The 25,670-nt window shown below is 53.0% G+C and overlaps 1 protein-coding gene across 2 annotated transcripts in view; it reads left to right on the top strand.

Moving 5' to 3' along the window:
• Positions 1 to 25,670, top strand: part of PTPRU (protein tyrosine phosphatase receptor type U) — a 45,950-nt gene that overhangs the window by 8,290 nt on the left and 11,990 nt on the right. The window contains exons 2-22 of one of the 2 annotated variants that reach the window (XM_042884997.1): positions 1,190 to 1,318; positions 6,063 to 6,334; positions 6,497 to 6,578; positions 7,005 to 7,120; positions 7,224 to 7,398; positions 7,845 to 8,138; positions 10,069 to 10,377; positions 13,068 to 13,177; positions 13,486 to 13,687; positions 14,047 to 14,149; positions 14,244 to 14,517; positions 15,973 to 16,009; positions 16,794 to 16,932; positions 19,667 to 19,824; positions 20,796 to 20,870; positions 21,438 to 21,628; positions 22,819 to 22,891; positions 23,121 to 23,197; positions 24,583 to 24,619; positions 24,825 to 24,922; positions 25,015 to 25,131. In XM_042884997.1, coding sequence (XP_042740931.1) covers positions 1,190 to 1,318; positions 6,063 to 6,334; positions 6,497 to 6,578; positions 7,005 to 7,120; positions 7,224 to 7,398; positions 7,845 to 8,138; positions 10,069 to 10,377; positions 13,068 to 13,177; positions 13,486 to 13,687; positions 14,047 to 14,149; positions 14,244 to 14,517; positions 15,973 to 16,009; positions 16,794 to 16,932; positions 19,667 to 19,824; positions 20,796 to 20,870; positions 21,438 to 21,628; positions 22,819 to 22,891; positions 23,121 to 23,197; positions 24,583 to 24,619; positions 24,825 to 24,922; positions 25,015 to 25,131 — 3,068 coding nt within the window. The remainder of the gene's footprint in view (positions 1 to 1,189; positions 1,319 to 6,062; positions 6,335 to 6,496; positions 6,579 to 7,004; positions 7,121 to 7,223; positions 7,399 to 7,844; positions 8,139 to 10,068; positions 10,378 to 13,067; positions 13,178 to 13,485; positions 13,688 to 14,046; positions 14,150 to 14,243; positions 14,518 to 15,972; positions 16,010 to 16,793; positions 16,933 to 19,666; positions 19,825 to 20,795; positions 20,871 to 21,437; positions 21,629 to 22,818; positions 22,892 to 23,120; positions 23,198 to 24,582; positions 24,620 to 24,824; positions 24,923 to 25,014; positions 25,132 to 25,670) is intronic. The other variant, XM_042884998.1, reaches the window with a different exon arrangement.

Genomic DNA, 25,670 nt, shown 5'->3' with positions numbered 1-25,670 from the left:
CATTCTTGTTGTTCTGGGGAGGAAAGAAAGCTCGATGCTGAGGCTGGAGTGCTCCCCAGTGCTTTAAACACTGAGTGTAAAGGGAGAGAAAAGCTCAGTTCTGTTCTCATATATCTTAAGTGTTGGGAAGAACGATTTTGTGCATGTCTTGCAGTAGTGGGTTTGGTAAGCTGGCTGTTTTGGTGCTCTTTGGAGATCTGTGAGGTCCTTGCCCTTCAAGCCCACAAAACCCAGCACTGGGAGGTTTAATTTGGGATTAAAATACAAAAAACCCACAAGTGTCACCCTGACCTGTGTTCTGCTTTCCCACTGACCCATAAGGGGACATTTGCCTTTCTCCTCCTGTTTGCTCACGGCTTTCCTAACGTGCTTGCCCTCACCAGCCCAGGGACTTAATTCCCCCCTGGAGCCCCTTCCTTGTAATCAGTGATTTTGGTAAAACATTGGGGCGGTGTTAATGAGGCAGCCTGCAACAGCTCCCCAGATCTCATTTTCCTGGGGGAGGATGGATGGATGGATGGATGGATGGATGGATGGATGGATGGAAGGGTGGAGAAGGGATGGATTTGGAGCCCTACAGACCACAAATGCTTTGGTGCAGCTTTCAGCTTTGCTCTTTGCAAAGGGAAAGAAACAACTAAAGGTGCTCAGAGGTGACAGCCTGTAGCTGGGAGTCCAGCAGTGCAGTTGCTGTTGTTGCTGCTGGAAGTCTTGTCTGAGGCTTGGCACTGTTGTGGCAGCAGTGTGCAGATCTGCTGGGCTCATGGTCTGAAAGCCAAAGCGAGGGCTGTGCAGTTGTGGGTTCTTGTGCAATGGCTGCAGCCAGTGCTGTTTTGTGGGGGAAATTCCTGTTTTAGTAGCAAAGCCTCTGGGAAGTGAAGCTGTGACCTTGCTCCTGTGCTGCAGCTCGAGTCGGATCATGGACTCATTTAAGTTGAAAAGACCTCTGAGGTCATTGAGTCAGCTGCGACCTCCCTGGGGCAGAGGCCTGGCAGCTTCTCACTGCATGGCAGAGGAGGGGGAGAGGCACGGGGCAGCTTTGCTCCTGTGCTTGCAGGAGTGGGAGCGTGGGGGGATGGCTGGGTGCACCTCAATATTGTGTAGGGTGCGACAGCATCCATCCCAGCTGGGCTTCTGGGGACAGAGCAGCTGCTTTCCGGGGCTGATTTGTGTGTCTGTCTGTCCGCAGCGGGCTGCACCTTCGAGGAGGACGACGATCTGAACCAGTGTGAGTACAGCCAGGGTGAGGATGATGACTTCGGGTGGGAGTTGGTCCGCAGCTACATGATGCCACACCTGATGGCCGACCTGCCCCACGGTGAGTCCCAGCCCCAAACCCACAGCTGGTCACATGCCTGGGATGGGGATTGGCCCTGGGTTGACTTGATTCACCCTCCGTCTCGTGGTCGGTGGGATGCTGCTGTGCCCCACGGCAAGGTGTGATGAGCTGTGTTGGTCCTTAATGTGGCCCTGGGGATGTCACAGTTTGGGGACACAGGACTTGAGGCTGTGCTGCAGGGAGGCGTGCCCCCCAGTCTGGGCTTTCCTTGCAGCAATGCCAGGATGGTACCCAAAATCCCTCCTTAAAGGCACCTCTGCTCTTTTCTTTCCGCTGTATTTGATGGCTAGTGAGAAATCCTCATCTCCAGGAGTCATGGGAAAGGGAGGAGTGTGCTTCTGGCTCTTGTGATATGGGCAGATGCTCATGGCTGTGAGCTACAGGCAGCCCTGACATCTCAGGAGCTGTGAGAGAAAAAAATGCAGAGGGAGATTTTTCTCTTCTCTTTTGTCTTTTTCACATCACTTTCAAGCCACTCGTTGTTACTTTGTGGGTCTGGATCCTTGCTGTGATGGCTGGGATGGGGGGAATGCTGTAAGCCCCCTCCCTGGGCAGTGCCCTGGGTGACATTTAGGGTTAAAGGGGGGTTGGCACATCCTGGGCACCCAAAGCAGTCTTCTGCTACAGGAATAATTACAGATAATGGAGATAATTGCTTTAAACTGAGCTAACCTAATTTGTTCCTTGATGGGGCTTTGACCTGGGGGCAGTGAGGCGGGAAGCGGAGCTGGGGAGGAGATGCTGGGGGTTGATGTCAGAGCCTCAAACCTGTAATTGGAGTTTCTGCTCAGTTTTCAGCTGCAATTTAAAAGCAGCAACGAAGCATACCAGTTTGAAGCCAGGGGGCTTGCAGGTGGCTGGAGCCTGCAGCATGGCATGGTGCAGCCCATGGATGTGCAGGGAGGGGGTCCCAGCCCCAGCGTGGTTCAGCGAGCAGTGGGTGGGTGGCACTTGCAGGGTGCTCAGCTCCTTCCAGGGGGCTCCCCAAGGTGCCCCACCAGCAGAAACATCATTGCACAGCTCCAGGATCCCTCCGGGGAGCACTTCACAAAGGAATCTCGTGGTCTTGGATTAAAATGAGTTTTTCTTGGAGATCAGCCAGCTTCGAGAGCACAGGATTTATTGGAGCGGATGCTGGCTGCAGGCCACCCGCCTCTACCTTTTTTTCCCCTCTTTCTTTTTGTTTTCTTGCTGTGTTTGTTTTTCCTTCTCTTTCCATCTTGACTCGTCTCCCTCTTTCTCATAAAGAAGACGGATGGGGCTCTCCCACGTTGCAGTTTTGCTTTTTCAGCTTGTTTCTGGGCTGCAGCCACACTTGGGCTGAAGATGGGTTGGGATTGCTGGAGTGATGTTGGGATCTGTTGGATGGAGCAGGTGCAGGACGGAGCACTGCTTCGTGAACAGCTTCTTTTGCTAGGTTTGCATTGCAAAGCATTGAAAAGTTTTCCTTCCAAACTCAGTGGTACTGAAAAGATCCCTCTGTGGAGCAGCTGCTTCCCTGCTTGTCTCTTCTATAAATCACACACTGAGCACTGGGGCTCAGAAAACTGGCCTTGATTTTGGCTCCCAGATGTGGCACCTCTGAGCCCCCACGTGATGCTGGGGTTGGTGCTGGGGCTCTCTGAGGAGATGCTCAGGGCAGGAGCTGGGTGCTGCTGCTCACCTCGTGTGCTGCTTTGCTGCCTCTTTGTAGCTTTCCATTTTTATCCCCTCTTTGTGGTTTCCTGGGATAAAAACTGAATGAGATGTGAAGTTGGGGGGGGGGGGGGAGGAGAAGGGCTGGATTGCTGCTGGTGCTCCCAAAGCATCTGGTTGGGATCTGAGGGAGGGTTCATGTCCCCAAATGGGGAAGCAAGGCTGGAGACCTTGCAGAAGGACTCTGCAGGGACAGGTCCAGGGCTTGCCATACACAGACTCTGGAGGCAGAGTGGATTTTGCAGCTCAGACCTCAGATTCTCCTTGCTGACAACTTTAACCTACCGATGTGCTGTTTTTCCCATTGGGAACACAGCCAGAAACTTATTTCTGTTTTCATTTGAGATGTTATTCAGCGCTTTTAAGACTCTTCTGCGTCTCCGCAGAGCAGTTGGGCTTCTCCCTGGAAACACACCTGAAAACTGAATTAAATTACATTGCTTGTGTCCTCCCAGGCAGAGGGGCTGCCCGTCCTGGAGGGGATGGCTCATTACTCCTGGTGACAAGGCGAGGTGACAGCCTGCAGGGCTGGTGTGTCAATTAAAGCTGACCTTACATTGGATTGAACAGCAGAGAAAGGATTTACCAAACGAAGCACAGCATCGATCAAACTCTCTGCACTAATGGACTCAGTGCTGCTGGGGAGGAAAGGTTTCCTGGGGGGCTGCAGGCATCCTGGTGGGTCGTGTCCCCTTCCTGTGGCTGCTGAAGATGCCCGTTTCATGTGAGGCTTGGGAATAATTCCCATTGTGCTTTTTGGAGTGGGTTTTGCTGTACTGCCAGCGTATGGACAGGGCTCAGAAAACACAGCTGTGATACAGCATTGCACTCTGGCTGCCCGGCCCCATGGCTCTGGGATGCTGCAGAGCAGGGATGCAGCCTCTCTGCCTCTTGGGTTCTGGCTCTGCTTGAAGCAATTAGGATAATGTTTAATTGCAAGCCCTGTGGGGCTGCACGGTGCGCTGGGACCGAGTGCTGCAGTCCCCGTGTGCTGGCATTGCCCCACTGCTGCTCCTGGGGGCACCCAGATGGGGCTGTGCTGCCTTGAGAAATGGGCTGTATTGAAAAACAGCCAGAAACATGCTGAAATGTGGAAAAATACCTGCAAGAAAGCCTAAGGGATGTTGCACCCATCCAGCCTATTGCCAGAGCAAGGAGGAGCTGCCAGCCAGGGCTCCGCGTTTGGTGATGATGCTGCAGCAGCAGTCCCATCAGACACAGCTCAGTCGTTCAAATAACTCCTTGGGGGTCTAATTTTAGTCTCAGCCTCCTTATTTCTCACGTCCTCTGGTTTTATTTGTGGGCAGGAGGAAGGGCACCGTGTCCTGATGGGAAATCCTGAAAGGTCAGGTGGGCTGAAGTTGCTTTCAGAGGCGTCCCGTGGGTTGATGTGGGATTTTGGCAATAATTTTGATGGGAGAAAAAGGAAAAGAAAAAAAACAAAAAGCACCATGACAGCTACAGAAGGAATAGCCACACGCTGGCTTCCTCTCTCTCTGTGAAATGCAGCTGTGTTATCTGAGGAAAATAAGTTTATTTCACCCTGAACGTCTGCCTGGAAGGGCTCAGATGCAGAGTGGCAATGCAGACCTGTGGATACAGCCCAAATTTTAGGGTGTTTTTTTTTTTTTTTTTGGTGATTTCATTTCTTTCCCCTTTTGTTCGCTGGCTCCCATCCCTAAGGATGCGATGGAGGAGGTGCTGTGGTGCAGCGCTGCCTTTCCCCAGGTGCAGGTGGGAGCAGCCATGAGTGCAGCCCCCAGGCACATGGACGTCCCCGTGCCTTTGCTAGGCTCACTGGGTGCCCAAGAGCTGCTTGGTGGGAGGACAGTGCGTGGATTCATGTAAATTAAACAGCGGTGAGAACTATTAATTATTAAGCGGCTGCTGTCAGGAAAACAATGGTTGACTTGGATAAATGGCCTGGCTTTGTTAGTTACAGCATGTGCAGTTATTAAAATGGATGGAATGTGAATGATTTTGTCTTTGCTGGAGTGGGTTAGAGGCAGAGCTGGCCGTGGGACCCCAATGGCTGCAGGACTCTGCTCCTCCATGGCAGGATTTTGCTGTGCAGCTGACAGGGTGGGTGATGCATTTTGGGTCCCCTTTGGGTGTTCAGTCCTTATGGATGAGCATCGGCACCGCTGGTGGCTTTGGGTTGCAGCAATGCCTGCTGGTGGGGGACTGAAGGCTCTGGGGATGGGGACAGCAGGATGTGGGCATCCCGGTGGGCCCATTATGCTGGTAAGCACTTTTATCCCTACGAGAGCCTGCTGAGCACAGTTTAAAATCAGCAACAACTGCGTGCTCAATGATACGAGGGAAATGAGAATTAAATAGGTCGGGTCAGGGTGGGGGCTCACCGCTGGAGCTGTGGGCATTAATGGGAAGCTGCAGGGTCTGCATCAAAGCCATGAAGGGCTTGGAGGCACATGCAGTGGGGTTTGGTGTCACAGCGGGACCGTCTGCCTCAGCCTTCCCTCATCACAGAATGGCCAGGGTTGGAAGGGGCTTCAAGGATGATGAAGCTCCAACCCCCTGCCACACGCAGGGCCACCAACGTCTGCATTCAATACCAGCCCAGGCTGCCCAGGGCCCCATCCAACCTGGCCTTGAACACCTCCAGGGATGGACGGGGCATCACAGCCTCTCTGGGCAGCTGTTCCAGCACCTCACCGCTCTCATAGCAAAGAACTTCCCCCTGACATCTGACCTCAATCTTCCCTCCCTTAATTCAAACCATTTCCCCTTGTCCTGCTGTTATCTCCCCTTTCCAAGAGCTGATTCCCCTCCTGTCTGTAGGCTCCCTTTAGGTACTGCAGGCTGCAATGAGGTCACCCCACAGCTTCTTTTCTCCAGGCTGAACAAGCCCAGCTCCCTCAGCCTGTCTTCATAGAGGAGCTGCTGCAGCCCTCTGATCATCTTCGTGGCCCTCAGCCTCAAGATCCCCCCGCTTCCTCCATGTCCCCAGCCCAGGTTCTGAGTCCAGGCACAGTTGCACGCTCTCCCTCCTCTCCCTTTCCCTCAGGCTCCTACCTGATGGTGAACGCCTCGCAGCACGCCGCCGGTCAGCGGGCCCACCTGCTCTTCCAGGCGCTGAGCGAGAACGACACGCACTGCCTGCAGTTCAGCTACTTCATGTACAGCCGTGATGGCCACAGCCCTGGCACCCTCAGTGCCTACGTGCGGGTGATGGGGGGCCCGGTGGGCAGTGCGGTCTGGAATGCCTCAGGCTCCCACGGCCGCCAGTGGCACCAGGCTGAGCTGGCCGTCAGCTTGTTCTGGCCCAGTGAGTACCAGGTGAGTCCTCCCCGGATCCCCCCATCCCTTACAGACCCCGTGTCACCTGCTATGAATGTGCCTTAAAATCCCTTTGCTCAGGAGATGGGGCCAGCTCCAAAGGCTTGGTCCCGGGTTAGGGGACCTCTCCGCCGCGCCTGACCCCTCTGTTCGGTGCCACAGGTCCTCTTCGAGGCGGTGATCTCCAGCGAGCGCCGGGGCTACCTGGGCTTGGATGACATCTTGCTCTTGAATTATCCGTGCTGTGAGTGCAGGTGGAAGCTGGGGGTGCTGCTGCGTGGTGGGTGTTGCAGGGCTGGGATGCTCCTAGGGACTGAGAGCGCTGGGGTGCAGCCTTGTGGCACCTGAGTGTCCTGGTGTCACCAGCGTGCTGGAGGTCCCATCTCGTTGGGCAGCCTTACCTCCATCACCGGCAGCTCCTGCATTGCTTCGGTTGTCAAAGGGCCTTGGTGAAGTGCAGGCTTCTGCAGGGATGGAGGTCCTACCCTAGGGGCGTCTCTGTGGGCTTCTTGGGAGGGATCCAGGGCTGGGCTGTGCAGGTGGGACTCGAGCCCATCCTTTACTTGAAGGAAGCTGCCAGCTGCGAGCTTGGCTCCAACTGGGCAAGTTTTGGGGCATAAGATACGAGGCAGACAAGACTCTCCTTAATACTTTTTTTGTTCTATGACAGCAAAAGCCCCTCACTTCTCCCGCCTGGGTGACGTGGAGGTGAACGCGGGGCAAAATGCCACCTTCCAGTGTGTGGCTGCTGGCAAGGCTGCCGAGGCAGAGCGCTTCCTCATGCAGGTGAGATCTGTGAGTGGCAAGGATTTGGTCCTCAAGGGCCACGTTTGGTGGCTCCGAGTGCCACGCTGAGCCCTCCTTGTGCTTTTCTCAACCCACTGGGCAGAGGCAGAGTGGTGAAGTGGTCCCCGCTGCCTCCGTGAAGCACATCAGTCACCGGCGCTTCCTGGCCACCTTCCAGCTGGACGAGGTGTCCAAGGGCGAGCAGGACCTGTATCGCTGTGTCACCCAGTCCAGCCGTGGCTCTGGGGTCTCCAATTTTGCTGAGCTCATTGTGAAAGGTGGGTGCCCACTGTCATCTCCATGCGCTGCTCTCCTTCTTGCTCCTGATTCCATCAGGGCACTGAGATTGCATTCACTCACTGCAAACAAGTCAGCAAGCAGTGGCTCAACATAAAACTGGGACGCTGTCTTTCCCACTGGCCTTAGTTCATTGATTCTTGCTTGCAGTTGAAGGGAATTCATTCTGATGAAACTTTGTGGCACCTTAGTGAATGCCAGGCAACGCATCTTCTACAAATAATGAGATTTGGTCATATGGAACCTTGATGCTTCCAGGGGTTGTTAGAGAGATGCGTGGCATACAGCACGGGCTGACAATTAATGTCTGGTTTGTGTTGAATACTCCGGTGTCATTCCCTTATCAGTTTTGCTTGTCCTCTGGGCATGCATGCTCCAGCTTCGGGATGGGGTGAGATGCTCCAGCTGCTTCTCCTCTCTCTTCCAGAGCCTCCAACACCCATTGCACCCCCCCAGCTGCTGCGGGCTGGCTCCACTTACCTCATCATCCAGCTCAACACCAACTCCATCATCGGCGACGGCCCCATCGTGCGCAAGGAGATAGAATACCGCATGACCTCGGGGCCGTGGTCAGAGGTGCACGCTGTCAACATGCAGACCTACAAACTTTGGCACCTGGATCCTGATACAGAGTATGAGATCAGTGTCCTGCTGACACGTCCTGGTGAAGGGGGCACAGGCAAACCGGGACCCCCCCTCATCAGCCGCACCAAGTGTGCAGGTGGGTTGGCTCCTTTCTGGGAGCTTATTTTATTGTTTTTAACCAGCCAAGCCTGACTGCTCTTGATGGAGGGGCTGTGGTGCCTGTCCTTGTGGGCTCTCCTTTGAGAGTGCTATGCCAGCAGCATCCTTCCTTATGAGCTTGAAAGCAGCCACCGGGGCACAGGGATGGGCTTGTCCCTGCATTGTCATCGTGCTGGTGACAGCAGCAAGCTGGGACCTGCCACCCCTATGCACATTGTCCCTGGGGTGTCACACCAATGCATGGCAGGAGTGGAGCAGGAACAGCTTGAGGGCTGGGACGTTCTGGGCTGGAGCATTGCAGCTCTGGCCATGTCTGTGACCCTGGGGGCCTGGCTTCTGACATTGGTAGAGAAGCAGATCTGGAGGTGCAAACCCTTAGCAGGGTGCAGCAGCCTGGGGCTGGAAGGAGTATTTCTCCCAGTTAATTCTTACAGGTGCTGCAAGTAAGACTGGGTTTCATGATTACCTCCAAGCTGATCAGAGCCGCTCTGTGTTCGATTTCCAAACGTCTCCACCTCCAGTCTAGGCTTCCAGTGCTCTTCCAGTGTGATACAAGCATGGATTTCACTCCCAACCTAGCACATGGTGGGATCAAGCAACTGTTGTTCTTCTACCAGAGAAGCAGCTGCGTTTCAGTCACCAGCCTCGTATCCTCCTGGATGTGCCAGCCATCATTCTGCAGCATCTCTGGACCAGTCCATGGTGGCAGTGGGCTTTGCAGAATCTGATCCAAAAGGACCCTGGAATAATCCACTTAAAGGATAAATGCATCCTGCCCTGGAGCAATAGGAGATGCCCAGTGCTGTCACCCGTGTTTGACACTGTGCCTGTGTCCGTGCAGCTGTGTTAGCAACTGTGAGCACGGGTGGCTTGGCACTGGCACTAATTGCATGGAAATATTCAGTGATGTTGGTGCCTGCAGACATCCTCGTTAGCTGAGCTCTTGCTGAATTGCTATTCGTATCTGTGTGTGTTGGCCTGGGGATGCTGGGCTGTCTGCTCCCTACTGATCATTTAAATGCGCTGGAATAAGGAGATGAGTTCTTGATGGGTGAAGAAGGTGATGGGTTGGTTGCTGATGGTGATGAGGGTGAGAATCTTCATTCTGCTAATGGTGGTACCAAAGCTGAGTCCTTGAACCAGGCATAGAAGGGACTCAGACTGGGAGTGCAGGCAGTGAGGACATCCTTTGAGGAGGGCATCTGGAGCATCCAGTGAGGTTGCAAATACTTTCTGCAGCCCTGAGTTGCCCAAAGTTTTCCTTGGCACAAATCCCATGGAAATTTGCAGCATGGATTCTCCCTGAGGATCTGTTCTAGGATGGGCCAGGACCTCAAAAATTCACTCTCATCATCCTTTCCTCACCCTTTAGGTCCTGAAAGGAATTAACTGGAGGTAACACAGACCACTCATATGCATACTCTTGGCAAGGGAGCTTGGCTCCTCCCTACTTATGCAAATGATAATTCATTTTTTTTTACTCACTCTGTCCTATTGAGAGTTTGCCATCAGCTTGATGGACAGCTGAGGGCTGCCACCTCAGTTGCAGTGTTGGGAGGCACACTGCTGCACACTGCTGTGCTCCCAGTGTCCCATTCATGGGTGAGGAGGAGCAGAGGTAGTGCTGGTGGCCTTGGAAGTCACAGGATGGTGAGGTGGGAAGGGTCCATCTGGCTCACCAAGTCCAGCAGGGCTGCCCAGGACCACATCCAGCTCGCATTGGAGAATCTCCAAGGAGGAGACTCCACAATCTGGGCAACGTGGGGCAGCAAGCCTGTTTAGAGCTCAGGTTTGCTGTGCACGCCTGCCATACTTCCACTCTATGAAGTCTTCCCCTCCATGCAATCGAAGCTGCTTTAGCTTAAACACTTACAGCAATGTATTTTGATTCTGTCTCTCCCTGGCAGAGCCCATGCGGGCCCCCAAAGGCCTGGCTTTCTCCGAGATCCAATCCAGGCAGCTGACATTGCAATGGGAGCCTCTGGGCTACAACCTGACCCGCTGCCACACGTACAGCGTCTCGCTGTGCTATCGCTACCTGGTGGGCAGTGGCCTCAACCAGACCTTCCGTGAGTGTGCCAAGATGGAGCGCAACGCCAACCGCTACACCATCAAAAACCTGCTGCCCTACAGGAACATCCACGTCAAGCTCATCCTCTCCAACCCCGAGGGCCGTAAGGAGGGCAAGGAGGTGACGTTCCAGACGGATGAGGATGGTAGGGATAACCCACATGTGAAGGGTTTGGGAGGAATGCTGTGGGTTGGTTGGATTGTGATGGGGTGGTGTGTCTACCCAGAGACGTCCCCATCCTGTAGGATGTCAGCTGTGCCCCATGCAGTGATGTCCATCTCGATTCATGCCCACATGGGGAGCCTTCATTTGTCCTATAGTGTGGAATTAAAACCTAGCAGCAATAGCAACAGTGATCAAAGCAATTAATGCTTTGCACTTAGGTGGCTCCTTTCATCTGCAGAGCTCAGGCTGATTGAGTTGGCTTTGCTGGGTTTCTTGGTGAGTGCTGTGAACTGGAGGTCAGCGCGTTCCCAGCACAGCTTTGCTCAGCTTCCCTTTGCTTTTCTCCCATTAACGTTGCATTTGAGTTGCACACAGCCAAACTCTTTGTCTTCCCCTGCTTTCTGAGACCCAGTGCCCTACCCAGGCACCAAGAAAAGGTGCATACCCTTCAAGCAAACCTGGTCTGGCTCTTTGGTCCCACTTCAATCTCTAAATACTAAAACCACAGCGATCACTTCATGCATCCTATCAGCATGCTGTGTCCTTAGACCTGAGCCTGCTCAGCCATGGGCACCCAGCTCAGTGCTCCTGATGCCTTTTTTTTAATCTCTAATTGCTTCAGCTGTTTTCACTGTGCTGTGACTGCTGCAGCTGCTTTCTTATTGTATATTAATACAGTAGCTCCAGATGTTTTTTTTGCTATACTGTAATCACTCCAGATGCTCCTCACTATACGTTGATTAAGCAGGGCTGGCTGCTCCCCCCCTTGGACTGAACTTGGTACAGTGAGCACTTTGCATCCCAGGAGGAATCAACATATCTTTGGGTTCATAGATGCACTGCAAATGTTACGAGTGGGTTTGGCCCAGCTAACCCTATTCAATTTAGCTACATTAGATATTCAGTTTATCTAAATTAGCTAATGACAGGGTGTGAAGCTCAGCTGCTGCAGCTCCTGCATTGCCATGGCCAGGGCAATGTAGTGTCTCTGAAAGCTTGCAGAAGAGCAGCAGTGGGTGCCATGGCTGAGCTGGGGGCTCTGCAGTCACCTCACTGTGTGATGGGGACATTCCCACCTTATGCTCTCCATCTCCATGGCACTGAGGTGTTCCTTGCTGCTTTTCAAGCAACCAGACCTGATAGGGACAGGCTGAAATCTTTCCCCCTCTCTGCACTTGATGAGGATGATCTGAGTTACCAGGACTGGTTGACAAGCAGCCCCACGTGCAATTAAGAGAAGATGGCAAAGACTCAATAATAGAACCTTTGATTGTGTTTTGTTTGAATCTTTTGTGCTTTGTTTGCATTGTCTGTTTGTGCATCACTGGGGCTTCTCTAGGTAATTACAGGCCTGTCAGGCTCACTTCAGTGCCTGGCAAAATTGTGGAGAAAATTATTGTGGGAGTTACTGAGAAACATCTGGAAGGCAGCACAGCATTGGTCACAGCCAACGTGGGTTCATGAGAGGAAGGTCCTGGTTAATTAATGAACTTAAGCTCCTTTTATGGCAAGGTCACACACCTCGTTGACCAAGGAAGCAAACGGATGTAATCTGTGGTACAGTTCTGCAGGGCTCCATTTTTGAGCTGGTGCTTTCCTGGCTTTCCTTTCTTCCCTCACCTCTGCAGCAGCAGAGCAATGTGTTGGTGCTGCAGGGAGATGGCTCTTGCCCCTGCTGGCTGCAAGCCAGAGTAAATACGTGCAAATACAGGTATATGTGTGTGGCACAGAGCTTTGCACACTGCTGGGATCTGCCCACGTGGTCATGGCGTGTTTTGTATCCACAGGTGAGCACCCTGCCTTTGTTTTGCAGAAGAAATATGCTTTTATAGGTGCACGCATTCCTGCCCTAAAGATTCCCAGGAATTTAATAAGTGTCTCATGTACACCTGTAGGACATGATGCTTCTGATTAGATTAACTTGTGAATCAAGTGGAAATTGTGTATTTGCACGGTGGGAAGTGTGCAGAAGGCAATCCCTCTCCCTTGGCTGTATAATTAGATCTGAACAAAAGCTGCAAAAAAAAATAATAATAATAAAGGGAAGATGGGAAGAGCTGGCATCTGGGTGGAAGAGGCCCATGTGAGGTTGCCTGGCTCCACCTACTTGGACCCAAATAGCAGAGCTCAGCAAAGCTGTGCTGAATGTGATGCTATCGGTGAGATCTTGCCTGGATTGTGTCCCACCTGAGGGCTGTTCCCAAGGTAATAACTGCTAATGATGGTTCCCACTGTGCCTCCAGCATCCTGGTCCCACGTGCACTATGCTGGTTTTCTGGTTTAAGTGGGTTTAATTGCTCCTGCAATGAGGGGTGTGATTTTTTTTTCTTTTTTTTTTGGGGGGGGGGCACTGAAGCTTGCAGCAGATGCTGCTGCTTGGGAATAATGGTCTTGGCTGAACAATTGCCTATCCTGCCCTCCTTAACAACCCCCTTGGGTTGGGGGTGGGGGAAGGATGATAAAAGATAAAGAAAAATAAGTGAATATCAGTCCTGACACCTTCAGCTGCTATTATTTGCAGTTGTTACTGGTGGTGGTGTTAGCTAGTGTGGAGAGCTGGGGTACGGTGAGCACTTCTGCTGAGGGGGGAGGAAGGCTGCACTGTGGGGGCAGTGCCAGCACTCACAGCAAAGCCCAGTGGGACTCATCCTGACCCTTTTCCTTTCCCAGTGCCTGGTGGCATCGCCTCTGAGTCACTCACATTCACCCCTCTGGAGGACATGATCTTTCTGAAATGGGAGGAACCGGTGGAGCCCAATGGCCTCATCACGCAGTACGAGGTACATCCTGAGCCCTGGCACCTCTGGTACCCACAGAATTATCAGAGTGCTGCAGGGAGGAAGGGAGCATTGATCCAGCCCACTGAAATCCTCCCGACTGCAGGGTTTCTCTCCTGGGTAGCGCTGCTTTCAGTGCCAGGACTGCTTTCCAGCAGCAGCTTTTCCAAACACATTGCCGTTTACCCCAAAACACAGGCACAGGCATCAATAATCCACGTGGGTCCCTTCCGACTTTGGGATATTCTCTTCTATTCTGTGACATTCCCTGTGCTCCTGCTCACTCGTGATGCTCTACTCTGTCCCTCCAGATCAGCTACCAAAGCATTGAATCCTCTGACCCAGCAGTCAACGTGCCTGGCCCGCGACGCACCGTCTCCAAGCTGCGCAATGAGACTTACCATGTCTTCTCCAACCTGCACCCTGGCACCACCTACCTCTTCTCAGTTCGTGCCCGCACAGGCAAGGGCTTTGGGCAGACAGCACTCACTGAGATCACCACCAACATATCTGGTAGGTGCTGTGGAATCTGGCTCTGAGAGCTTCTCTGCGCAGGTGTGATGGATTCCCCTCCTTGCTTTGAGGGTGCTTCTGTCCTCAGGGTGATGCTTGTGCCATGCCAAGGGTTGGGTGAGATGCTGTCTCCAAGCACAAAGGGCCCATCTTAAGGCTGGAGCATTTGGATCCTGCCAAGGTTGCATCCTGTGCTGTCTGCTGGACCTATGGCATTAAATCCCTCACTGCAACCCCCAGGTCCTCTCCAAAACACAGTGCTTGCTGAAGAGAGAGTTTTGCACGTGCCTCAGCTTCCCCCATGCAGGCAGCCCTGCACACACAGGGCTGCTGCTCAGTCCTCCGTGCTCTCTTTGCAGCTCCTACCTTCGACTATGGGGATATGCCATCACCACTGGGCGAGTCAGAGAGCACAATCACGGTGCTGCTGCGGCCAGCACAGGGCCGGGGGGCTCCCATCAGGTAAATGAGGACTGCAAGGGACTGAGAGCACGGTGGGAAGGGCAAGGCCATCCTTGCAAAGTTAACCTGTATCTTGCACCTTCCACCCACCCAGTACCTACCAGGTCATCGTGGAGGAAGACCGGCCCAAGAGGATCAAGCGGGAGCTGGGTGGGCAGGAGTGCTTCCCGGTGCCACTGACATTTGATGATGCCATGTCTCGTGGCTCTGTGCACTATTTTGGGGCTGAGCTGCCTGCTAGCAGCCTCACTGAAGCCAAGCCGTTCACTGTAGGGGACAACCAGACCTACAGTGGCTACTGGAACCCGCCACTGGAGCCCAAGAAGGCCTATCTCATCTATTTCCAGGCCATGAGCAACCTCAGAGGGGTGAGTAGCTGTATGTCTCTGGGTCTCCTTGGGGATGCTGGTATATCTACTTTACCACCAGCTGCGTGGCATCCTAGGGGTGCTGGGAAGTGGGGCTTGCTCTAGGTCCTTCTGCTGGCTGCTCACCCTTGGAGCCCCCACTGTCCTATTTAGGGGCTGTCACCCAGGGCCATGGGGGCATGTTGGGAGCACAGCTGGGTGCTTTCCATCCTCCCCACAGGCTGGGCGCCCCTGGGACATATGTGTCCCCTGCCTGGGCCTGGCTGCTGAGGCTGGAGGGGTCCAACCTCAGCTCCTGCTGCTGTGGAACAGAACCCTCAGACAAGAAGAGATTTGGGAGCAAAGAGTTGTCAACATATTCCTGGGCCACCAGTTCCTTGGCTTTCTGGCACCAACACCTGGATCCATCTGTCCTAAGCTCTGCCCTCTGTTCGGGCTGATTTCCTCCAAGGACCCTCAGGATACCTTTACCATCCTCACGTGCTCCAGCAGACCCCTTTCCAGCTGGGGCAGAAGCTGCCAAACACAAAGCAACGGGACCATGGCAGCATCCTCATCTCAGCTCCTGCACAGATCCACACACTGGCTGGCAGCTCGCTTTTTTGCAGGGAGGGATGTGAATTTTGAATCCTTCTCCATTGGGATCTTTCACACCTCGCTGGGTTGTAATTAGAGCTGAGACAGGCTGCTGCATCTCGGCTCTGGCTCACTTGGGCACTGCTGGATGATAACTGGTGCTTTACAGCCTTCCTGCTGGGAGCCAATGGGTTTGCCCTGGCTGCTGTCAGACACTGAGAGAAAGCTGCATCCCAGCTTGGGTTTGCCGTGGCTCTCGGGCCAGCTGGACCACAAAGCAGGAGAAGCCAGACCTGGAACTCTCTGGGATTGCAGCACTGTGCCAGCTGCCCCAGGCACTTTGCATGGACAGATTTTGGTTGGGCTGCGTGAATGGAGCCCATGGTGCTCCAGTGCTGGTGTCCTGATATGCTGGAGGAATCTTAGAGAGGAGAACTGCAAAAACAGTGGATTTCTTTTCTGCCAGAAATCAAACACATCAAAAGAAGGAATATTTTAGCTGAATTCACAGCACAAATGCTGAGATTATTGGACAGCTGAGCTTGAAGCCACCGTGGTAACATTAGCAGCATGTGCAGAGCACCAGGGATGGAATGTGAAGACTTTGCTGAATGACCTGGGATGCTTTGGCTACAATCTTTAGCTCACTGGTGATGTGCAGATCCTCCAAGAGCTCGCTCAGGACCTTCCCTTTGCACACCGCTGAGTTTTGTTGCCCTGGTTAAACCAAAGGACATTGGTATAGGAGATGCTGGGGACGGATAATTCAGCAGTGGGTGCTTCAACGTAAATCAATTGGAAACTCATTCAGTTTGAGGGCAAAAGCAAGCCAGGCTTGCATCCAGCCAGCCTCTCACTCCCCATCTCTTTCCTCTGCAGGAAACCCGGCTCAACTGCATCCGCATTGCCCGCAAAGGTAAGCTCCCTGCTCCTGGTGAGCTCCTTGCTTACTGCAGCTATCCCAGCTAGATTTCTTCTGCTGAGGCTATGGACCCACAGTGCTGCCCTGAGATCGGGGAGTGAATGATGGTTCATTACAGCTCAGTCCCACGCTGCTGGGAGGGGGGTTGTGGTTGGTGCTTGCTTTCTTACGTATTTAGGTTTTCCTCTTGCTAGAATTTTGCTCTGATGTATTGTAGTGGCTGTTGTAGGATGGGGCTGATTGTGCCCCAGGGATTGGGAGACAGAGGGATGTGCTTAAGGCACTGTGGATCTCCAGGCTGTGCAGAATAAAGGCCCTTCATGGGACTCAGATGGGATAAAACATGCAGAGCATCTCATGGGGAAAAATTATAGGGAAGAGACCTGGGCGTTGTTGGGCTCTGCTGTTACAGCATCCTTTGCATCCTCTGCACATAAAGGCGACAGCACAATGCATTGCATAGAATTCACATAACTGGATGCAGTGATATTTGCGAGTCCCTTCCAGCTCAGGATTTGATTTCCACATGCATTCATTCCACATGCAGGGTGCAGCAAGGCATGTCTGCCCACGGTCTGAACATTGTCACAGAGCACATGCATCCATCCTGGTGCCCAAAGGAGCACTTCTTTCTCTTCCCTCCCTGTTTTTTCCCACCTGACACTGCCACTTGGTTTTACATCCATTCCTGTGTCGGAGGGAGAGGAACGTGCCCAGCCCTGGCTGTGGGTTACACGAGGAAGCTGAGCATTGAGCCTCTCATGCTTTCCCCTGGCAGCTGCCTGCAAAGAGAGCAAACGGCCTCTGGAGGTGTCTCAGCACTCGGAGGAGATGGGGCTGATCCTGGGAATCTGTGCTGGTGGGCTCGTCGTCCTCATTATCCTGCTGGGAGCCATCATCGTTGTCATTCGGAAAGGGTAAGGAGACCTGCACTTCCATCTGCCCGTCCTCCCTGCTGTAACCAGTGGATGCAGTGCTATCTGGAAGTGACTGGGAGCCCCACTGCTGCACTGGGTGGACTCCAGATCTTCCTCCCAGCCAAACTGATGTCAGTAGTTGGGATTTGTGAGATTTCTTCACTTGCTTCCTCTGTCACATCCAACCTATACCTGTCAGATAGCCTGAGGAGGGGCTGGCATTCAGTCTGGCTGGGTAGCAGGGAGATGTTGAGTATCTGGGGCATTGCATGGGTTGAAGGCATGGAATAAATCCATGCAGCTGCAGTGAGAAGGGCACAGCAGGAGGTGACCCTGGGAACCAAGGTGCAAAGTCCTGGGATGCTCCTTCACCCTGGAGACCCTGCAGCTTCAGTCCGTAATCACTCTCCTCCGTGTTTTCTGGTCTGTTACAGCTTTGTGCAGCTCTGTTAGTTTTGTATGGACTGAAATGCTGCTGCATGGGGGATGTTGGGGCAGTGCTGAGCCTCACTGTCCCTATCCCTGTCTCAAGGACAATGGGAGCAGCCCCATCCCCCGGGCAAGGAGATGCAGGTGCCTGCACAAGATATGGATGCTCAGCATCCCCGCTCTGCCCAGGCTCATTTTAATGCAGAAATACTCTTTTTTTTTTAAAGTAAAACATGAGCAGAAACATGCTGAGCCCCTCCAGCTTTTCTGGCTCTAAATGAAACATTCCGATTCATTTGTGTGCTGGAGGGGAGCTTTCCCAACACTCACCCATTGGGGACCCCAAACTCCCCTCCCATGGGGGTTGTCCCTGTGCTTTGTGATCCGGGATGGGACTGTGGCCATGCAGCTGTTGCTGGGGAAGCTCAGCGGGATGGGAGGGAGGAGAATGAGGGCTTTCTGGGACACACAGCCCCAGGAGCGCTGGGGATGCAGCCACTGCTTTTTGCTGAAGCGCAGCACCCTGGAAAGTGGCCTTTTACTTCAGGGGGCCCAAGGCAGCACTGGGCTGTGGGGGGCATTAAAAGCAGGGCTGGCACGGCAGGGGAAAAAAGGGCAGCAATTAAATGAGCTTGGGAGCGATGGGAGGAAAGTATGCTAATGGCCGGGGGGAGCGAAACAACCACAGCCCGTGCAAATCTGCAGATCTCTTTATGACTCTGTTTGCTTTGAAGGATTCTTGCTGGCTTGTGCCAGCTTGAAAGTAAGGCTGTGGTGTCCCATCATCACTGCAGCACCGCGAGGTGTGCAGGGTTGGCCCGTGGCTCCTTGCCTCCCTGTGCATGTGGTGCTGGGCATCTTCTGGATGGAGCAAACACTCGTAGTGCTGATGCATTTGAAGCCCTTTGGTTCTCGTGAGTGGTGCTGTTGGGCCAGCAGAGAGAAAACTGCTGCGTTTCCGTTGCCCTTTGCTGTGGTGTCCCAGCGTGAACTGGCAGAAGGGGCCACAAATTAGACCCAGTGTTTGAGGATACAAACATGGAGCTGTTGGAAGCTGGGATTAGCTCATCAATCTCCTCTGGAGCGTTTTGCTGTTGGAAAATGCTGATGTGGTGGAATGGAAATGTGCCCCCAGAATCCACTCGTCTGTAATGAATGGTGACAGCCGGCATAGGCGACCCTGGCCCCATGTTCCCTGATGGGGGAAGCAACACCACCTCCCTGGGGATGGCCCAAATTCTCAGCACGTTCACTGTTCAGTCTCATGAAACGCGAAATATCCCTTGGGCAGCTCTCTGACCATGGCTGCCACAAGAGCTGGTGCTTGGGCTCTGCTGCCAGGATGCCTGGACTGCTGTGGGTACAGCCAGGGTTCTGTCTGATGTGCTTGGTTTTTCTGAGCACGGAGTTGGGCTGAAGTCCCTGGTGCTTTGTATGACAGCTCAGAGCTCCCCAGCCATAACTCACTGGTGTTTAGGGCATGTGCAGCCCATTACCTGCTCTCCTGGTATGTATGGAGTATGTATGATTTGAGGCAGTGCAGAATGAGGATGGCTCTTGGGGGAGGAGGGCTGAGAGGATGGGGAACCTTCTGAGATGCTCATGGTGTGCGGGTGCCTGCCTATTCTGTGCTCTCCTTCCCTGCACGCTGCCCTAGAGCCCCACTTTCTCCATCAAAGAAAAGCTGCTTGTGCAATTTGTGCCATTCTCTTTGTTTGCATGCTTGCCAGGAGGAACTACTATTCTTACTCCTATTACCCGTAAGTAATTGTCATTCTCTCTCTCCTCCTTCCCTCCTGCCCTCCTTGCTCTGCTGCTCTCCACTCTAACAAGTCCTTTTCTTTGTCAAGTACATCTTAAGGGCCTCTTTGGCTTGGGAAAATAATGCTTCTGAGCTCATTAGGATGGAAGGCAGTGTAAGCAGAAAGGGTCAGATACCCAGCATGGCTGTACTCCTGCTCGAATTCAGGGTTTTGGCAGCATCCTGCAGTGTCCTTTCCTCACCAGTATGAGGTCCCTCGGGTGGTGTGGGCTCAGGTCTCCTGCTGGTTCTGCCCCCAGAAGTGGGCAGTGAGGATGCACAGCTGGGACTGCAGCTGAGCCTGCAGGAGATGCTCCATGCAGAGGAGCATCTCTCCCAAGCCAAAGAGGCTGCAGCTGGATTTGGGGCACTGGAATACCAAAGCACCAGGGGAAATAAGCTGTCCTGCAGCCCCAGATAAACCAAAGCTTGAGGAGCTGGTTTGGGGTCTGGCCGTGATGCTCGGTTCAGCCTTATTCTTTTCCCCTTTGCATCTCCCTGCAGCAAACCTGTCAACATGACCAAAGCAACAATTAATTACCGCCATGAGAAGACACACATGATGAGTGCCATCGACAGGAGCTTCACGGACCAGAGCACGCTGCAAGAGGATGAGAGGCTGGGGCTGTCCTTCATGGACACCCACAACTACAGCAACCGTGGTAAGGACAGGGAGCTGCAGTGTTCCCATGGCTGTGAGTGTCAGAGCAGCAGCGTGCCCCGCTCAGCTCTTTGGCTCTGACCACAGCTGTGCACAGCTGTGGGGTTTGGAGGCTTGAAGAGCCCCAGCCTTCATATCAGAGGGAGACTGATAACTGAACACCCACTGGAGTATGCGACTCGGCACTGATTTAGTTGTAAAATAACTCGTTCAGTGCCTCAGTTTCAAACATATGCTAATAACATCTGTTACAGTAACTCCAAGATGCTGCTTTACACACAGCTCTTCTCCACCGATGCTGGATTAATATGATTCCTGGCATTGTCTCGCAGACAGTAGAAGCCCAGAGGGCAAACTTTTCCTCCTTTTAATACATCTGTATAAGTGTATTATTTTTCAGTTACTGTCCTACTGGGGCTCCTCGAAACACTCATAGCCAGGCTGGTTTGTACTGAGATTTTTCTCCATCTTGGAGCTAGAATTGCCAGCCATGCTGTGTTTCTTTTGGGAGAGGGGCTGTAGAGCTGCATCCTGCTCCCACCTGGGCTCGGGCTGCTGTTCTGCTCTGCTATGTGCTGCTCCCTGTCCCTCTGCTGGTCCTTGCCTCAGTTTTCTTGCATTTAAGCAAAGCCAGGACTACATCTCATAAAGGGTCCTCAGTGTGTGACCGTGCAGATCCCAGCCTGCATGGAGCTGCTGGCACACTGCAACACCCACAGTTCTTTTCCTATTAAGCTTGATGGAGAAGGGCTCTGTGTAGGCTGCGTGAGGAGCCAGCATAAGTGAGTGGCTGATCCTTGCATTTGAGCAGACCCCCCAAAAAAACCAAAAAAAAAAACCTGGCAGCTCTGAGCGAGCCAGCATGGGTGGTTTTTAGAAATGTTGTTAGGGAAACTACATCCAGGGCTGCACTGTCACAGCAGAGCTGCTCGCTGGCACTGCGAGATCTGCAGCAGCCGTCTCTCTTGGCAGCAATGAGGAGCATCAGTTCTCGTGCAAACCCAAATTTCATGATCGTGTGTGCTGGCCATGCAGCAGCCCTGTGGGGTGAGTATGGGGGAGCTGTGGCAGTAATTATATGACACTGGCATAATCTGGGTAAAACACTGCATAAGCTTGTGCATTAACCCTCAGCAAAGTCCATTTGTGTCAGTGCTAGAAATAAGAGGATCATATCCAGCAGTGAGGAAAATTAACCATTAGGCTGGGCTGGGGACTTTGGCAATGCAGTTCTTCGAGTCAGGTCTTTAAGTGAATATTTATGCATGTAGCTTGTACTGGTCTGGATGGGAGGTAAGTGCTTGAATCAATGAGAATAAGCAGTGAGCCCTCTTAAGATCTTGCCCACTGGTTTCTAAGAGGTGTGCTGTGGTTCTGAGAGGTGTGCTGAGGTCCTAAGAGACTGTAATGGCCCTTGCCAGCTTCAGGCTGCAAGAACAGCTGCAGAGAGTGTGGTGGGGTCTGGAGCAACTTTGTCACCCTGAGAGAGACCAGTGTTGGGGCAGAGAACTGCAGAACTTCATTGTCCTCGCTTTGTGGGTGTGAGGGGCTGACAGGGACATGGGAGCGATGCCTCAGACCCTGATTATCTCCTCTGTCCCTCCTGGTTTGCAGGTGAGCAGCGCAGCAGTGTGGTCAATGAATCCAGCAGCCTGCTGGGGGGCTCTCCTCGCCGCCAGTGTGGCCGCAAAGGGTCCCCATATCACACAGGGCAGCTGCACCCTGCTGTGCGCGTGGCCGACCTCCTCCAACACATCAACCAGATGAAGACAGCAGAAGGCTATGGCTTCAAGCAGGAGTACGAGGTGAGAGCGTTGTGTGCTGTGTTTTGAAGATACGTGGTAGGGTGGATGAGGACCCCGAGGTTTGGCATGGTGGTGTACAGGACCCTTGTACAAGAGGATGACCTGGAGCTACAATGCTCTGGAAGGAGGGAGCTGGAGATCACAGCTCTCTGTGCTCCCCAGGTCTTTAGGTGTCAGCACAGGAGGTGTTCCTGCTTTTCCTGGCTGAGTCTTGATTGGGTTTCTGGCTGCTCTCTATTTAATCAGCAGCTGAAAAGCAAGGTGAGCTGAGGCAGCTCTGCCGGCCCTGCAGTAGGTCACCCAGCATCTTCTGCTGGTGCTGGAGGTGCTTCTCCTTGCTCAGGTCCTCCTGGGCAAATGCCAAGCGGTGTCACTTCTCTTGTCACTTGTTCCCTCTCCCATCAACTCTCCCTGCAGTAAGCATGGACACAGACTGAGGATGAGCAATTTCTCTGCAAGCTGGCAGCTCCCAAGGCTGTGCAGAGGCAGCAGGAGAGGCCATCCCTGCTCTACCAGGGGAGGGACATCACCCTGAGGGTCACCACTTGCATCATGCCCATTCCATCCCATTGGGCTGCAGTCCTTGTAACGGAGCACAGAATTCTTCACAGCTCTGCTGCAATGCACGTGGCCGTGCTGATTTCTCAGCTTCTTGGTGTCCCACAGTTCAGGCGATTGAAATTTCCCAGTGAAATTACTGTTTAATGTTGTTTCAAGTGCAGGAGCTTTTTTCCCCCCTTTTTTTTTATGTATTGGACAAACCAGGGCTGGCTATAATCGTTAGTGCTCCTTGAAAAGCTGCTGTATGTTCTTGGAACCTAGTCATTTGAAAGCACTCAGATATTATGGGAGGGGAGAAAACATGTAATTTCCTTCCACTTTCCTCCTCTTACGCCAATCTATGAATGTTACTGTTATTACATGCAAACCTGTTCCGTGCTGGGGAGAGAAGGATCTGGGGAAATTTAAAAAAAAAAAAAAAGAAAAAAAAAAGAAAAAACAAACTAGAAAAAAAACAAGCAATATGTAATTTGCTGGAAAATAGAGCATTCTGTGGATGCAACAGAAGTGTAGAGCTGGCAGAACTGCTGTGGAATCGAGGCCTCTGCCCTGATCCCTGGGAGGGTTTTGGAGGTAGGGCTGTTCCCAGAGCCCTGTCCTCAGGCTGTGACAGCTGTCTCTCTTTGCAGAGCTTCTTTGAAGGCTGGGATGCTTCAAAGAAGAAAGACAAGACCAAAGGGAGGCAGGATCATGTGTCGACGTGTAAGTGCATGTAGCAAAGGCTTGGACACTCTGAACAGTGTTTTCAGCCTTCCAGAGGGCTGGGTTTTATTTTGCTCTATTGTGTCTGGTCCATGGCAAGGAATAAACAGATGGGGTTTGGCTGGTAAGGGGCAGCAGAAAGCTTCTTGCATAGCAGGAGTCGGGGCCTGGGAGCTCCTATTGGGCTACAGCACTGGAGGAAACAGCACCTTTTCCTCTTGCCTTCCAGATGACCGCCACCGTGTGAAGCTCCATCCCCTGCTGGGTGATCCCAATTCGGATTACATCAACGCCAACTACATTGATGTAAGCAGGGACAGATCTGTGGGGCTGAGCTTCCTGAGGGCATCAGGGTCTGTATACCCTGGAGGGAGCTCAGGAAGACCACACCACGTGTCCCTGAAGAGCCCTCCTGCTTTATGTCCATCAGCAATTTGTGCTTGTTTCTGTTGCTGTCCCCTGCTGCTGTATCTGTCTTTCATCCTCAGCTTCTGTCTGTCTCTGCTTTCTCATTCCCTTCTCCATGCTTTCTGCATGGCTCCAGGATTGCTGTCCTCTGTAATCAGAGGATGCAGAGGTGGAGGAGGAACATGGGGACGGGCTGGGGGTTTGCACTGTGCTGACGGGGCACCCCTGGTCCCAGCAGTGCACGAATCTGAGCAGAGCTTGGCTCTTGGAATGGTGTCCCCTGTCCCCCTCCAGCAATGCCAAGACCAGGGGAGACTTGAGACTCTGGGCAAAGTGAGGGAGAAGACAGGGGCTCTTCAGGCTCCTTGAAAGTTGCAGGTGCTGCTTCCAGATCTGGGCCAGGATGGTGACCCTGCTGCTTAGAGAACATTGTCCAGCAAGAGGGGTCTGATACCACTGTGATGGGCTCCCTGTGCCCGAGCAGTGTCCCCCTGCTTGTCCCTGTGTGTCCTTCCTGCCCTGTGGCTCTGTCCTGCCTCTCGAGCTCTGCCTCACTAATGTCTCTGTCTCTGATCTTTCTCTCTCAAACCTGTGTCCGAATGGGATCGTTCAGATTCGGATTAACCGAGAAGTAAGTAGATGGTTCCCTGCTCCTCTGCTCCTGGCCGTGGGGCCGTTGCTCCACATGAAGGTGTAAAATTGCACCAGTGAGAGGCAGGCTTGGTAAAACACATGGAAAGATTGGGGACAGGGAGAGAGGTGAGGTCTCCAGCTTCTGCCACTGTCACCTCCATGTGTGTGATATATGGGAACAATGGCCAAGGCTGCTGGCAGGAATGGGACACCTGGTGCCCATGGGTCCCTGTGGCACTGGGAAATGCTCTGCTGCTTGGGCTGACGTGTCTGTGTTGAGAGCCAGTGATGCTCGCACTGCTATGGGATGCAGGAGGGGAGTGGGGCCATCACCCCATGCCATGTGGCTGCTGCAAGCTGGGATGTGTATTATTCGTTGGGCTCTTGTGACAGTGTGGCCACACCTCAGTTTGGGGTGTTTTGGAGGTGCTGGTCTGCAAACAGATGCAGACTTGGGTTGGGGGGGTGTCACACCCTTTGCTGAGTCATAGGATGTGATCCAGGCTAGCAAGGAATGCTGCAGCAGCATCGTGCTGGTGGCACAGCTGATCTGAGCACCTGCTACTGCTGGCCAGGAAGGGTTTTGTTGGGCAGTGTTTGAGTGCCCCATGTCCTGTCCATTGGGCCTGACACCTCTGCTTCTCTTGCAGGGTTACCACAGGTCCAACCACTTCATTGCCACCCAAGGTGAGTTGTCCCCTCTCTCTTTGCTCTCTGCAAGCAGTGATTCAGCAGCCAGATTTTGTCCCTGGATTATTTGGTCTTGTCTTTGCAAGAAAGGGGAGAAACAGTCTAATCTGAGGACATATGGGGCAGTAGCAAAGCAGACTTGGTCAGCAGTCCCAGTGCAGGCACCATAAGCCAGAGGACCACATTTTCCTTATGTCCACAGGTCCCAAGCAGGAGATGGTGTACGACTTCTGGCGCATGGTGTGGCAGGAGCACTGTTCCAGCATCGTGATGATAACCAAGCTGGTGGAAGTGGGCCGGGTAAGGGTCTCCTTTGCTCTGTTTGCCTCCAGGCTCTGGCTCTGCAACATGCTCTGCAGGAGCCAAAAATCCACCCCGTCCCCTTCTTACAGGTGAAATGCTCCAAATATTGGCCGGATGACTCGGAGATGTATGGGGACATCAAGATCACCTTGGTGAAGTCAGAGATGCTGGCAGAGTACGCCGTGCGGACCTTTGCTCTCGAGAGGGTACGCTCCCTGCCCACACCAGCCCATGCAAAGAGAAACCTTGAGCATTTTTAACCATTCCTTGTTGGCATTTACCAATACCCTGCTTATTTACCCCAGCGTGGGGTTTTCTCCACCTTTTGGAGGAGCCACCCCCAATTGTGTCCTCCCTTTGCATTTTCTGTTGTAAGCCTGGTCCTGGCTCTGCCCTCAGCTCATGCATGTGGCTCAGGGTGAGCACTGTGTAATTGCAAAGGAGGATAAGTGTGCTTTTTCCCCTCCAGGCTGCAATGTGGGTAATGTGGCAGTTAGTTTCCAGCATGGTACCTGGGGATGGAGCCAATGCAATTCACCTCTTAATGTGCAGGAATGTGAAATCACTGTCTGGTTAGGAGGCAGGTAGCAAAGATGCTTGTGGAACAGATCCAGGGTGCCTCGGGGCTGCTGCCTTCTCTGCTCGTTTTTAACCCTCTTGTATCTGAGGAGCAGAGAGCCATAGGGCTCCTCAAGTGACTCATCACAATGAGGCTGGGGAAATGTTTGATTCCTAAGGAAATGGG

This window comes from Lagopus leucura, unplaced genomic scaffold (genome assembly GCF_019238085.1).
Source record: "Lagopus leucura isolate 7727_CA_CO unplaced genomic scaffold, USGS_WTPT01 Super-Scaffold_100048, whole genome shotgun sequence".
In the NCBI taxonomy this organism is placed as follows: domain Eukaryota; kingdom Metazoa; phylum Chordata; class Aves; order Galliformes; family Phasianidae; genus Lagopus; species Lagopus leucura.
The sequence above is the reverse complement of the archived record's forward strand: the minus strand, read 5'-3'. Positions and strand labels throughout refer to the sequence as shown.